Source organism: Strigops habroptila, chromosome 11 (genome assembly GCF_004027225.2).
Source record: "Strigops habroptila isolate Jane chromosome 11, bStrHab1.2.pri, whole genome shotgun sequence".
NCBI lineage: Eukaryota > Metazoa > Chordata > Aves > Psittaciformes > Psittacidae > Strigops > Strigops habroptila.
In genome coordinates, this window is record NC_046360.1 from 26,756,814 (window position 1) to 26,770,926 (window position 14,113).

At 40.1% G+C, this 14,113-nt stretch overlaps 1 protein-coding gene across 3 annotated transcripts in view; it reads right to left on the reverse strand.

Moving 5' to 3' along the window:
* GRM7 (glutamate metabotropic receptor 7) overlaps positions 1–14,113 on the reverse strand; it is a 316,514-nt gene that overhangs the window by 23,713 nt on the left and 278,688 nt on the right. For 2 of the 3 annotated variants that reach the window (XM_030501640.1, XM_030501642.1), the window contains 2 exons: positions 7,603–7,849; positions 1,891–1,983 (listed from right to left, as the gene is read on the reverse strand). In XM_030501640.1, coding sequence (XP_030357500.1) covers positions 1,913–1,983; positions 7,603–7,849 — 318 coding nt within the window. In that variant the 3' untranslated portion in view covers positions 1,891–1,912. The remainder of the gene's footprint in view (positions 1–1,890; positions 1,984–7,602; positions 7,850–14,113) is intronic. The other variant, XM_030501641.1, reaches the window with a different exon arrangement.

Here is a 14,113-nt window from a genome sequence, read left to right on the forward strand (position 1 = left end):
TGTTACTAGCAAAACAACTGTCAATTTACAACTAAGTTGATGTTTTCCTGATATCACTGCTTTGCTTTTAATACAGTATATTGTTTCTTGCTGGTTTTTGTTTTGTATTCCTGGAAGAACAAATCAAAACACAGCAACCAGAGCTACAACAATCAGCCCAGCTGGAACAGAAACACTCACGGGTGAGAAATGGAAAACAAAACCTGATGCAGAAGAGCACTGGCATAGGCAAGATCATCACAAGCCCAAACCATCCTTGACTGTAGCATTTGTCATAGCTTTGTGTGGCTCAAATTTTAAAGTCTGCTTAAAGAATCAGAATGGCCAATCACTTTTTATAGGACTTGGATGACAAAATTATTCGTGTACCTTTGCATGTACTCCTTACACTGTACAATGATGTTACATGGAATAAAGTAATATTTAGAAATCTGTGTGAGCTCCTAATTCTTTTAATTTTTACTTTCTTATTTTCTATTAAAAAAAAAAAGTGATTTCTCTGAGATTTAGGGTATCTTTTCTCTCACCTTCTTGAAAGAGAGAGAAAATTCTTATCTTTTTCAATTTCATCTTCACATAGTCGCCCTTTACTCTTTCACATTTGATGTGCAATTATACTTTGAGTGGCCCTTTCTACCCTCCTCTATTTCTCCTACTTTGTTACATTTCCCCACCATTGACCTTTCTGACCCTGGCCCTCTGGTGATGTGTGTCATCCTGGTATTCCTAAAGATCTTCTCACTTTAAATCAGGCTTTCTGCTGGAGCTAAGTTAGAGTAGTGGGCATGAATCAAATACAATCAAAAGCAATTTGAACATTTCACAAGAACTTCACAAGTTGAGTTGCAACTGGAGCTGTGGCAATTTACACCAGCTAAAAGTATTAGCATCTTTTTTTCCTATGACTCAGAGTCTCAATTCAAGCAGCATCCCCACCTTTGCTGATACAAGTTCTCACCTATTAGGGATCAGCTAAGCATTCTGAAGGCTGTATACAGCAATTTCTTCTAGCACCAATTGCACAGCACCACTGAAACCAGGCCAGCACCCTTCCCACCTGGGCAAAGCCCCAAAAGAGTGGGCAAAGCCATCTGAGCACACATGGAATTGCAGAAATATTTAATGGTTGTTAGTTATCTGTCTCCGATATGAAATGCTTTCTCATTCCTCTGATTTCATTAGAAAAGCAGTAATTCCTGGCTGATGAAGTCACAGATATGGAATTAGCTCACAAGATGACCACAGAGGCAGGCACAACACTCAGAAAAAGCCAGCCCTCAAAAATTGTTCACACAGGAGTGGTCACTGGGATCGCCCATGGTGAAAAAGAATATTTTGCAAACTCTTTTGGAGCCATTTATAATTTTAGAGTAAAGAAGATTGCTCACGCGTTAGCAAATGTTATTTTTATGCTGCCAGGCAACCCTGCTGGTAAAGCTGCTGGAAATGACTCAGAAAACATTTTGTTAGTTGTTAGATCTGATTGCCATAATTAACTTTTTATCATCGGTTTGTTCGTTTGTTCCTTTTTTTAAATTGCTATCAAATACCTACATCTTCAGAGGCTTTATTGGGATCCACCTCCACTAGTGGGAAGCAGAAGACCACTAGCCTCTTGCTTTGCTGGGATACAGCTCAGAGCTTAAAATCGCCCAGGCCCCAGGCCTCCCCTTTTCAAAGCAAAGGGAGGGATGGAAGGGAATTCTCCACGCAGGGAACCCTCCCCACATGGGAGGGAGCTTTCAGTAATGGATCCGTGAACAATTTTTAAGTTAGACATTTGTTTTAACATAGCTCCACTAATGCACATTCCTCATGTATTTACGTATATCATAATGATCATAATAAGAATTTGAGAATGAAGAAATAAGAAGCTAGATTTTTCCTTACCTTTTTGGAAAGCAGGCAAAAGCTATACAGTAGGTGGAAGAGTGTACCAAGTAACAGATTTTTGAACACTCTTTCTTACTGGTGGTATGCAGTCTACAGGAAAAGTAAATACATTGGTATGTATAATATGTCTGTTCATAATAAACTCTTCAAATTTTGCCCTGTCACGGAGGCCATGACATTAATCCAAGTGAAGGGCCCAGATTAGAACAGTGATAGTGGAAAGCTGAGAAGCGCCACTATATGAAATTAACTCTGGGTTGGAAATAAGTGAACCAGTTCATGGAAGTTCAGGTACCTCTGAACATGGGAGCAGCTGTTAAGGAAAGATCAGGTCTCGTTGGCTTTTATTTGTTTTTAGGTTTTTTATTCCTCTCCTCTGAACAAACTTTGGAACATTTTGGCTTTAGATTAAGACTCCTCAGTACTTCCTCCCCCACGCAGTCACTCTCAGGTTCCTCAGCACCCTCAACAACAATTTTAGTTTTTTTCCTGAGGAATGGAATAGGCAACATCATGTCAGTGATGTTAACTATGAACAGGAATGAATACACAAACACACCAAGGCACAGCACAGGAGCATTCGCACAGTGGACTCTGCATGTTTGTCGTAGTCAGGAGATGCTTGTGTTCCACATACACTATCAACAGTTCACTGATGGTAACCAACAAAGTCAATGTCCATTCTCAACACATGGAGAAAGGCAAGGATGGGCACACACTGGTGTCATGATAGACAGGACCTGACAGCACACAGGAAAGCACTGTTTTAAAATGGAAACATGCAAACAGTGCCTGGTCTGTATGGAGAAAAGGGACAGTGACTGCACTTCACTACTGAGAACTGAATCAACAGCCAAGTAAGTTTTACTTAATGCTAAATAAAGGAGAAAGAGAAAAAAATTGCCTTGAATATGTCTATACAAGTTACTGAGCCCTCAGAACACCTGCTAACTTAGAAGTCCACAAAATTATAACAGTACTGAAAACTAGACTGAAAATTCTAAGCGTTTAGACCTTTTCTGGCTAGCCCATGGTGACATTTTTCCTTTGCCACTTCTCAACAAATCCCAGCTAAACTGCTCGGGGAAGCGTTCTCCTCCCCTGAGCTGCTCCATCTTTCCAAGAGTTGTTTGTCATTTTGATTTACTCGGTCTTTGCCACAGAGATGCTGCATGCCTCCTATTCTCTACTATCTACTACTAGGCTACTCCACACTACTCGATCTCAGAGCCATTCTCCTAAATGGTGAGCTTTTCCCCATGAGATTGGAAATGGGGACACTGGAAGACCAACACTGCCAAGTCCTGAAAGACCCTATCCCCATTTCTGCAAGAAAGCATCCTCTGAGAAAAGCCAGTCCCAGAAAAGCAGGTCCCAGGAAGTACTGAGCAGCTCAGCTTTCTTCTCATGGCTGCTTCCAGAGGGAAATGCATGAAAGCAAACACCCTTCCTGTAAGGTCTGCTCGTCCAGCCTGAAAGAAGCGCAACCTTCTCATTACAAAACAACCGAGATGCTGATTTCCCTGTCACTCTGTTTGGTAAAGCCACAAATTAAAACAAGTTGCTAGGAAAAAGGAGTAATTACATGTAAATCTCCATATAAGTTAAGTATGGGTTGGACGTTCAAATGTCTTTGTCATAGTCTGACACTCTACTCTTGCAACAGAAACACAAGCAGACAACTGAGCAGAAGCACTCACTATCTGTTCAACTACAGACTTGGTGAGAAGCATCTTCTCAAATAGTATGAAATTCAACCAAAGACACATGAGAGCAGAATGAACTTGTTACATGGATGGAAGCTGTTGTGCACTGGATTCTGCTCATCTGAATCTGCTGCAAACATGTATTAGCAGGAAAAAGCTGTTGAATGAGTAAAAGCATGCACATGCCAGATGGCAAACTGGAATGATTAAGAGAGTTTTCATAAGCAACACAGTTGTAGATTGAAAAATTTGACCTTAATATATCCTATTCAGCATGAAACTCCTCCCAGACCATGGCTGGGCAGGTCAGCTTCTGACATTTCTTGCTTCCCATACATCCTAACAAAAAGCTGCAACACAGCGAGTCCTCATTCTTCCTGAGGGTGGGATATAAGGTCACTGCATTTCAAGTGATTTTCCTCCCACGTTAATGCAGTTTCTTCTTTTATGCTCATGCTAAACCCCCAGTGCTTGATCCCAGCTCTCCTGAGTGCTCTGCTCATTTTTTCTGAGCTCAAATTCCTGCAGATCACCTGATTGCCATGCACAGTGTTTCCAGACGATGCTCAGCGCCACTGCTGAGGACAACCAGCTCTCAGGGAGCCACTCATGTAATTTCTAGACCTTCCAGTTTTACATGCACATTTTCAGTTCATTAGGCATCCTTTTAAAGGTCTACTAAATCATGGAGATTTTTTTGCAAGCTATTTTTGTGTAAAACCATCCACATTTTGCTTTTGGTTTTGACTCTGGCATATAAGTAGGACAGGCCATAAATTTGGGCTTAGTCACCAAATTCCCCAATGTTTCGAGGTACATGAATCCCATGCTGGTAGCTCAGTGTTAGTATCCTAGGAGATATGAAACATTTGTGTATTTTCAATAGACATGGCAACTCCAGTCTCCAGTACCCGAGCAAGCCATGAAGAGCAGCATTATCAGGAGATACAATAGAAAATCAAACTGGAAAACCCAACTGTACTTTTCCACTTAGGAGAAAACACTTGGTAGCTAAGCCAGATCAGTACCTAAGTTAGCTTTGCACAGTGCTGATGAGTCTCAGACTCATCCTTTAATACCCATCAATTAATTTACTTTAAGCCTAACATAGTGAGTTCCAGAGGAGCCTGCACAGAGTGAACAACCAGAACTTCCCATCTCTGTGCTCCCCAGGTCACAGCAGGGAGGTTGCTGCGGCAGTCGCCGGCTCCCCTCCACATCCATAGGTAATGGTTAGCCATCGTTAGTGGATTGAAACCAATTTTAAAAAGAAAGAAGCTATTTGAGATTTTTAAAAATGCTTCTATGGAGCATTGATGGAAGCATCTGGGGCAATTTTTTTATTCACATTTCCTATTTTCCAATTGGTAAAATTCTGAAAAATTCCCCATCTGCTATATAAAATATCTTCTTTTTTTTTTTTTTTTTTTAGTTTAATTGCTATGAAAACATCAAAACTTGATTTATTTATGAACATTATATTGAAAATTTCACTGAAAATGAAGTTTGGCAGTTTTGCTTTTATTGAGCTCACTGGTGCGGTTTTCAATTTTTGCACCTAAAAATGGAACTGTAGATTTTATTTTCAAACAAAATATTAGGGTTAAAAAAACCCCTCTCAATTCAGATATTGAATTAATCACTTGTATAGACATACATGCTGTATGTTGAATGTTAGGGATTAACAGCCTGTTGAAAAGGAGGTCTCCGCTATAGGAAAGCTCCCATTAAATGCAATAGTAGCCTAGGCTGTGACTAAATGTACCCAAATACTTTAAGTACAGCAGTACTTATTTCATTTGATTTTCTAATAATTTTTGTTAATACACATATAGAGGGAATGAAATAGTCATAGTAGGTGCAGCTGATAATATGAACAGATGGTACTATATGTATAAATAATTAAAATATTTAAAAGAAAATTTATTTCCCAAAACATAAAATATTTAAAACCCCAGTACTCAGAGAAAGACATATAAATTAATATAAATTAATACTAGTGCACATTTCCTTGCTGGCTAGGTTGAACAAAAAAATAAACAAATTTATATACTTTAGAATCCTACATGTAAGCAAATGGGTTCACAGAAAGCATTCTTCCTTCATGCACACCAATTTTTGAGGGTTTTGCTCCCAGTGGATTTTGTCCCAGCTTTAACTCAGTGTTAACAAAATTGGGACTGAAGGCTGGATGCTTAAGGCCGAATGTAGTACATTTCAGCAAGCAGGGAGATTCTGTCCCTCACTACTTCTCCTGCTTCTTAAAAACATAGCCTAGTATATAGTCCTGGAGGAACAAAAACGTATTTCACCAGAAACATGGGGGTTTAAGTAAGCAATATTTCTTTGTAATACACACATCTCCTTCCTAGGGAAAAATCTGACTGTTCTTTGGCAGGGGGGAAATGTCCTCAGAAGTGAAAATTGCAATAAGATGCAGCACAGCAGAATGAGAGCAAAAGGGAAACCCCCAAGCTGTAGTTCCTTCAGAGGTCTACCTCTGTTTCTACACTGAAAATGGAATCATCAGAACTTTTATAGCTTTGTTGTTACTCAAGTCTTTGAGTGGAAATTTTTAGATTCTGATTTTTCTGGAGGAGTAACTTAACTCCAACTCATTTGACCAGAGCAGCAACTAGTGAAACGCAGTTCAGCAACTCACCTGCCCTTCCCAGCTGTCTCTCAAAATCCCTTTCTCTCCTCCTTCTCTCTCTCCCTCCACCCCAAAGGCCTTTCCCAACCCAGCTGGCTCAGCCATCCTCCTGAACACCCAGAGGAGGTTGGACTCTGTGAGCTGGAGGGTCGGACCTCGGTAGCTGCAGCACCATAGTGAGGGGTAGATTTAGAGCCCAGAGATTAGGAAAGGGGTTCCTTCACCACGGCCTGTATCATCTAACAGAAACTTGACTTGGCAGAGGAGTCCGCAGCTCTCACTCTTGCTGGTTAATACCCCTTCCTGCAGTGCGGGCTCTCTTCAATAGGACTGGAGGAAGCATAATATGGTCCTTAATGTATGAAAAGCATTTCCTTACTGTCTTATGTCAAAATCATAGTTCAGATAATTCAGTTTTCAAAGACAAATTCTGTTTTTCTACATAGGATGTATAATGTATATCTGCACGATAAGAAATCAGAGAAAAATAGTCAAGGGGTGAATAAAGGGAGGAAAAGTGCTGTGTCAATAATTTCCTGGCTGTTTCCACTTTGCTTTGACAGCAGAGTTTCTGCTTTGAGGCAGGTATTCAGGCAGCAGTTAATAGACAAGAAGTGGCAGGGATTTCAGCAGCAAATGGATGAACGGATCACGGGCAAGGAAAGGGCATTTCTCCACATTCAGATTGGTTTTTCATAAAAACTGCAGACATGCCTAAACCTTTCCAATATGCTACAAAGTTGTGCAGCTGTCTCCTTCCTCAACTCCTTCCAGATTCAAATGCAAATCAAATTTGATGGCCCCAGTATGTAATTTTGTGCTACAATATACCATGCTATGCACATTAAGGAAACTGGAAGTGTCTTTTCGATCTAGTTTCCTTTTAAATCAGTGGCAAGATTTGCATTAGGACCGGATGAAATCCTTAAATGGGAATCTTCAAAGATTGTGAGATTTTTGCAAAGGAATTTTCCAAGAAAGAAAATTATAACTTGGGTTAGCAGAGTTATCAATGAGTTTGGTACTTGTTCCTCCATCCATCCTGCAAACTGCACCTGCAGGATTAAGAAGGGTCCGGTACTCAAGGATGCTGCTGATCTCTCCCTCACAGAGGAGGGAAAGGAGAAGGATTTATTCACAGTTACTGTCATGGTTTAAGCCCCAAAAATTGCATGAGGAGTTGCTGCCAACTGGCACAACCCAAAAAAAAATTAAAATCAAATTCTCACACAAATACGTGTGAGATCAAAAATCTCTGAGAAGGCCGAATAAGACAAAGCCCCTAAACCTCAGATAGATATCAGTCAATCCCTCCAAATCCCCAGTGAACAGAAGATCAGCAGTACTTACTGTTTGGGTCTACGTTCTCACACAGCTCCGTTTTGGCTTCGCCATTGGGCCTGTCGCTGGGTTTGTGTGAGAGCCGCGATGACATGGTTGCTGCTGTGACCACAGCCTTGAAGCTGCGTTTCCGCTTCTGGACATTTAGCTCAGGGTGGAAGATGATGATGTACACCTTCGGCATGTAAAGCATTCCCAGGGCCACTGAAGCACTTAAGTTCATGGATATTGTAAGCGTGGTAGTTTGTATGTAGAGCTAGGAGACACAACACATGAGACACTATTACAAATAAGATGACTGGCAAGAAGACTGTAGTATTTCACACATTAGGTAACCTTTTAAAAGCAAATTTTAATGAGTTTGCAACCAAAGATGCAATGTAAACCACTGTGAGGTTCAACACACATCAGCTATCTGATCTATGAACAACCTCTTTGAGGCTCAATGACAGAAATATTCATTGCCCTTAACAATAGGATTTTTACTGTATGCTTATGGTATAGCTTCTGTTTATTTAAAGAGTGAAGATCAGATCTAGATTAAAATAACACTCATATAAATTTAAATTCAGGTCTACTGTAAGTTATAGAAGAGGAACTATAATAATACAGGTTAGTAAAAAAATTTTACTTTTTTTAAGATTTGAGGAAGGTGGGTTTGTTTTGTGTTATTTTCTATACTTTAATTCTCTACAATTCATTGAAATAACTTTGCAGAGAATACACAATGATTTATGTGCTCTTGACATTCAGCTATGCTTATTATGAAAATACAGTACATGTGCAAGTCAGAGAACAGGTACTGCCATGAGATCAGTATCCAAAGAAAGCACAAGCATCCAAAACCATATGGAAATATACAGTAGTAGAAAAGCCTTTATTACTATTATTATTATTATCTTTTCATAGGACACACTTAATCTAGAACAGTTCTTGTGAGTGAAGAGGATTAGGCACAGTTAAAAGGCACAGAGACAGCACAACACAGGTATGAGGGAGCCGAAGAGGGAGCAGTGTCTCTGCAGATCCTTTTCAAAAATTAAATATACAGCAAATACATATAGATGGGAAAATCATTACACATTGAAGGTGATTTCTTCAGAACACTATTTCCTTTTCTCCTCCTATGCAGTGCTAATCAGTCTGAATTTCTGATGGAAAACTCCATGAATAAATATAATGGCAGAGGAAAATGCTGACTCTGCCCAGGTACTTCCAAATTCCCATATTTAGAAAAATATGAATGTCTCCAGACTTGCTAGTTATATCCACAAAACAGTTGCTATTATAGTGATTAAGGCTACCACTGGTAGCAATAAAATGCCTTACAGAAAAGATAAAAAGCGTTCTGTGTATGGGTGTGCCTCCATACAGATGCAGACAAGCAGAAACCAAAATGCCTCCTCAGTTTCTATTTACTACTCTATTCATCAGAAGGAAATGGCACTGATGTTGTCAGAAACTTTGCCAAAGTCAGGACTTTGGGACATAGCCCATCTCACCTTCACCTGGTGAAAAGACACTGGGACAAGTTACACCATTTGAGTCTAGGAGGAGGCCTCTGCCCAAGAAGCAGCCGTTGACACCAGAACTACTTCTGATAGATCACCCTGTCTACCCACATCCTAAACCCACCCTCCGATGGATATTTCACAGCCTCCTAACCAAACCCTCGCAGAGTACTTAGGACTCTGAAACGTTCAGTTTGTGCCTGAATGAAGCTGCTAATTGTCCTCTCCAGGTGGCATAGACAGCAGTGGCCACCATGTTCTCTGTCACCTTCTTTTATATATTTAAATATTTTTTGTCTTTTGAAGAATTCTTCAAGATCAACATGGTACCATGTTGCCCCTTGGCCTTTGACAGATACTGGGGTAATATCTCCCAACTTCAGTCATGGGGAAGATCTCAAGCCCTTCGGTCTCCCCCTAACCTGGATACTGCTGTTGACCTGCTGCATCACTGAGATGTGATGCTCCAAGATGAGTGTGCTGCTCTACTGAAGGCCTTGCTGGAGGATTATTTTCTGCACTTATCTTACAGCACTGCTGTGAAACACAATGTTTATTTTTTCGCAGGCAGGTAGTGTTGTTGCCTGCTGCTCTTCACTGAGGAGTTACTACCTGGCTGGTTATTCTTCACCTTATAACTTGCAGTTGAATGTTGTTAAACTATAGACATAGAATCATAGAATGGTTTGGGTTGGAAGGGACCTTAAAGCTCATCTAGCTCCAACCCCCGTGTCATGGGCAGGAACACCTTCCACTAGATCAGGGTGCTCAAAACCCCATCCAGCCTGGCCTTGGAAATATATACATATATACATATATATACACATACATACACACACACACTATAACAAAATACTATATAAAGTTATATATGATTTACCTGTATTTCCATGTACATAAGCACTATGGCTATTTATCTTCTAGAACATTTTAAAGAGAAGACAGCTCACAAGGCATTTCCTTCCTTGGAGCTGATCCTCTTTCAGTTATGTTCACATAAATCAGCTGTAACTCAGTTGGGGTCAAATGCATTGCATTGATATAAATAAAACAGACTTAAATATTTATTAAATAAATTTAATAGCTAGAAGTGACATATTAAATATAACATTTAAGGGCTGAAAGCTAAACAGAAAGACACCCTCCTTAACTTCAAAGTGTTTGTAACTTACTACCAGCTTTTATCCTTGCTAAGTTAGGTAATTATTATTTCTATTTTATAAAAAGCTCCTGCAATTGTTGTAGGAGCTGCAGGTAACAAGACCTCTAAAGGTCAGTGACATGCTGTGGACTGCACACTTGACAAATGACATTACACCCAGGCCCATCTGGCTCCCAGCTCTGTATTCAGACCACACACACTTGCTAATACTTGAGAAGAAAGGTTGCTTAAATAACATCTGTGATCCTGGTTTAGTCTGAAAAGGATGCAGCAGAGAATTATCTCTGTTTCTGCATACAAGATATGTAACTAAACCTGACAAGCACTGCTACTAAGCAGTATTCCTGAATGGGATCTACATTTCTGCAAGGTTATAAAAGATCTATGTCAGTGAAGAGCTCCATCAGAAATACAGAAGATGTACTGGTACTTCAAAGTGGTGTTTTGTGGAGCACTTCTCTCAAACGACCTGAAGTGGCAGAAAGTCTGTTCAAGTAGCCATATGGTGGAAAACGCATGGTGACGTTTTGCAACTAACCCTTGATTCACTTTCCTAAAGAATGTAAAGACCTTGTACAGAGAAAGCAGGAATTTGGACCACAAGGCAAAAAATATAAAAGCTAGTGGCACAGCATTGCCAGCATGACACACATAATGAGTTGTTTATATTCCACAGACAGAAGTGGCATATTTATGTTTGGTTACAGATCTTCTCCACCCAAATCCAACTACTTGTTCAGCATGGAAAACAGCAGCTCCCCATAGGGATTTTGATGAAATTGTCAGTTAAGCAAAATAACTTTCTATCACCACGCTCACAGACACGTCACAGACACACTGTGTGTGACAGCAACTAAGGATCCTAGAAAAGCAGAAGGAAAGATGCATTTTGAGTAAGAGCCACTTTTAAAAGCACTGTGTAGCAAGAAGTTTTCAAGTGGGTCCCCATAGAAGTATTTGTTACCTATGTATGGTGTTTTCTGAATTTTGGAACAGCTGATGAGTTGGAAATGTAATACTAGCACTTCTTTTCAGAAAGAGAAGATAAGAGCAAGTGAAGACAGTACACATCAAGAGAAGAGGAGGATCCTGTTTGCAGAGCTCCTTTGAAACAGGACACACAACCCGCACAAAGGCCACCTCCTCTTGTGCCAGAGCCAGATAACTACATATGATGAGCTTGTGGGTTTGCAGGTACCATCGGCTACCAGCAAACATCTACCACTGGAATCGTTTGCTGTCCTCTGAGCCACTGCTCCCAACATGGGTGTTTCAGGAGAGTGGGCACAGGTTCCTCAAGGCATTGTGGGACATTGCTCCCAAGAGCAGGGGGCAGATTTCTGCACCAGTGCTTGAGCACCTCCATAGCCACATGCTATGGCCAGCAGCTACCCCATGTGGTTTTCCATGGGCTAATCCCATGGAATTTGGCCACACTTGGACGTGACTTACCCTGAGATGGTTCGACCCAACATCTTCCCCTTAATCCTGGGTTGCTGTGATTGCAAAAGCTGCAACCAGCAGAGTGCCAGTAACGTTTTTATCTAGGCGCATAGCAGCATTTTTTTTTTTTTCCTGCTGCTATTAAGGGGTTAAAAGTTAAACAATGATTTAGTCAACAGGCTCCTTTGCAGCACCACGCCAGCCAAGCTTCCTACCTTGCAAATGCCAAAAGGAGATAAAGGGAAAGGGAGAAAAGAGCTTCTGTAGAACAAGGCAAGATGAGTGACACACAATGCTTCTCATGACAACTGGGAGCTTTATAAAGATATGGGAAACTAATAGATATGCTTATTATGCAGAGCCTTAGTTTTATGTATTTTATCTCTGCTTTGTGGTTTTACCAGTCAAACATAAAAATGCAGTTTACATGAAACTATTTCGTTTCTTATTTCGCTTCTTCTGATAAACTCTCTGAAAGCATTTGACATGAATGCAAATGGGTGACTTAAAATACAAAGGATAAGATTTAACCGACAATGGGAGTCTAATAATTCATGCACGCCTTTTACAGCAGGCTGGTGAATCTGAATTCCAAACTTGAGATCAAATTAAGAAATTAAGATGTAGATTTAGTGAGAGCTGCTTGAACTTGACATGAATGAGAACTGGGATTGAGCTAACTAGTGCCAGTGGGAATCAAAGCTTTCTGAAAACAATGCTATGTTGGTCTCTGCAAGCCCACTCCCAAAGGAGGGTTGGAAGCCACATTTGCTGTGACATAAGGACAAAGTCATTCTGGATGGTCATCCTCACCCACACCTCTCTCCTCCTCTCTCTCAAGCAGACTCTGAATTTTGACAAATTTTAACCTAAACTTAACACACTGCCGTTACGAATACATCGGACTTTGAAGCAGTGCACTGGAGAAAACTCAACCCTAAGGATATCATTCACATGCAAAGGCACCTAGATTTTTATCATTCATTTTACATAAATGATTTCCATTCGAATTTTAGATTTCTACATTTTCCAGATTCTTGCTTTATTCATGCAAATAACGAAAATTACCTTCAAAACCTTGAGAGAAAATTAGACTGAAAAATACACACGTCTAATAACCAGCAATTTTTTAAGAACGAATTATATCAATGGATGATTTTTCATGAGCTAGGATTACTCTCAGAATTTAAGCACTGCAGGATCAGGCTTTTTGGTCTTTGCTAACCTGGATAGACTTTCAACTGCTGGGCTATAATAACTGAACTTCTAGCTGCAGAGCTTAGAAAAGTCTCTTTAGGAGTCAGAAATACTTTTGGTAGGCTAATGCTTTGCATTCACAGTCTAATCAGGAGCAACTGCTCCTTTTATCTAATTCAGCTTTCTAATTATGCAGTGAATTGTGTTATTTTGTAATATGGAAATAAAGTGGTAACTTGAGATTTTTTTGGACTTGTGTTATTACAAACCAATTTATCTCACTTTTATATGGGAATTAAAACAAATGTTCTTACATATGAAATAGACAGTTTATAAATCTCCCAGAAGACCCTTCCAGGGCATCTGAAGATTTTGTCTCATTTTCTACATTATGTTGTTCAAATATTAGAATGAGAAACATTTTTTTAATAAAAATTAAAATTAGCTTCTGTTGCATTATATGTTTGCAAAAACATGGAAAGCAAAAAGACTTGAATATAAATGTGTTCTTGGATATTTTAGTGTCTAATGGCCCTACCCACTGAAGTTACCACCTCATTTTAAAGGCAAATAAAAAAAGGAAAATGCCTGTTTTCCAGTGAAACCTGTGCTGCTTGCACTTTGACTTTAAATTGGCTTTGCTTAGGAAGCACCGCTGCCCTTCTACCTCCAAAAAAGGTGTTGGCCTTTTGTTATCCAAACTGCTGCAAGTGGTTACATCGCATTTCTCACAGAGCAACGTCAATTGCTATTACAGTGGCCTAGAGCCAGGACCCCAGGCAGATATCACTGTAAAAAAAATCACCCAAATCATCCCTAAAACTACACTAATTTGAGATAGACCAAAGAGTCAGCAGATGCTTGCATCCTTCTGGGGATGTTTCCTGCCCCTCCAACTGAGGATCTGTGTGGCAGAGAGGACAGGCTGTGGCTACAGCCCTGCACAGGTACCTGGGGGGTGACAATCCTCCAGTGCGATCCTCTCCTTTTTGGCAGCACGATACCCTCAACTGAAAAAAAACCCCAAACCAACCCAGCTGTAAAAGCAAACACCATTCTCATTTCCATAGACAGCTTGATTTATGGAAGTTTCAGGCAACAGCAACTTTATGCAGGCAACCATGTCTTTCCACAAGGACTGTGCACTTCTGTTGTTTGAGAAATATAAAATGCTATGTGTGAAGCAGCCCTGTCAGCTCTCTTTACC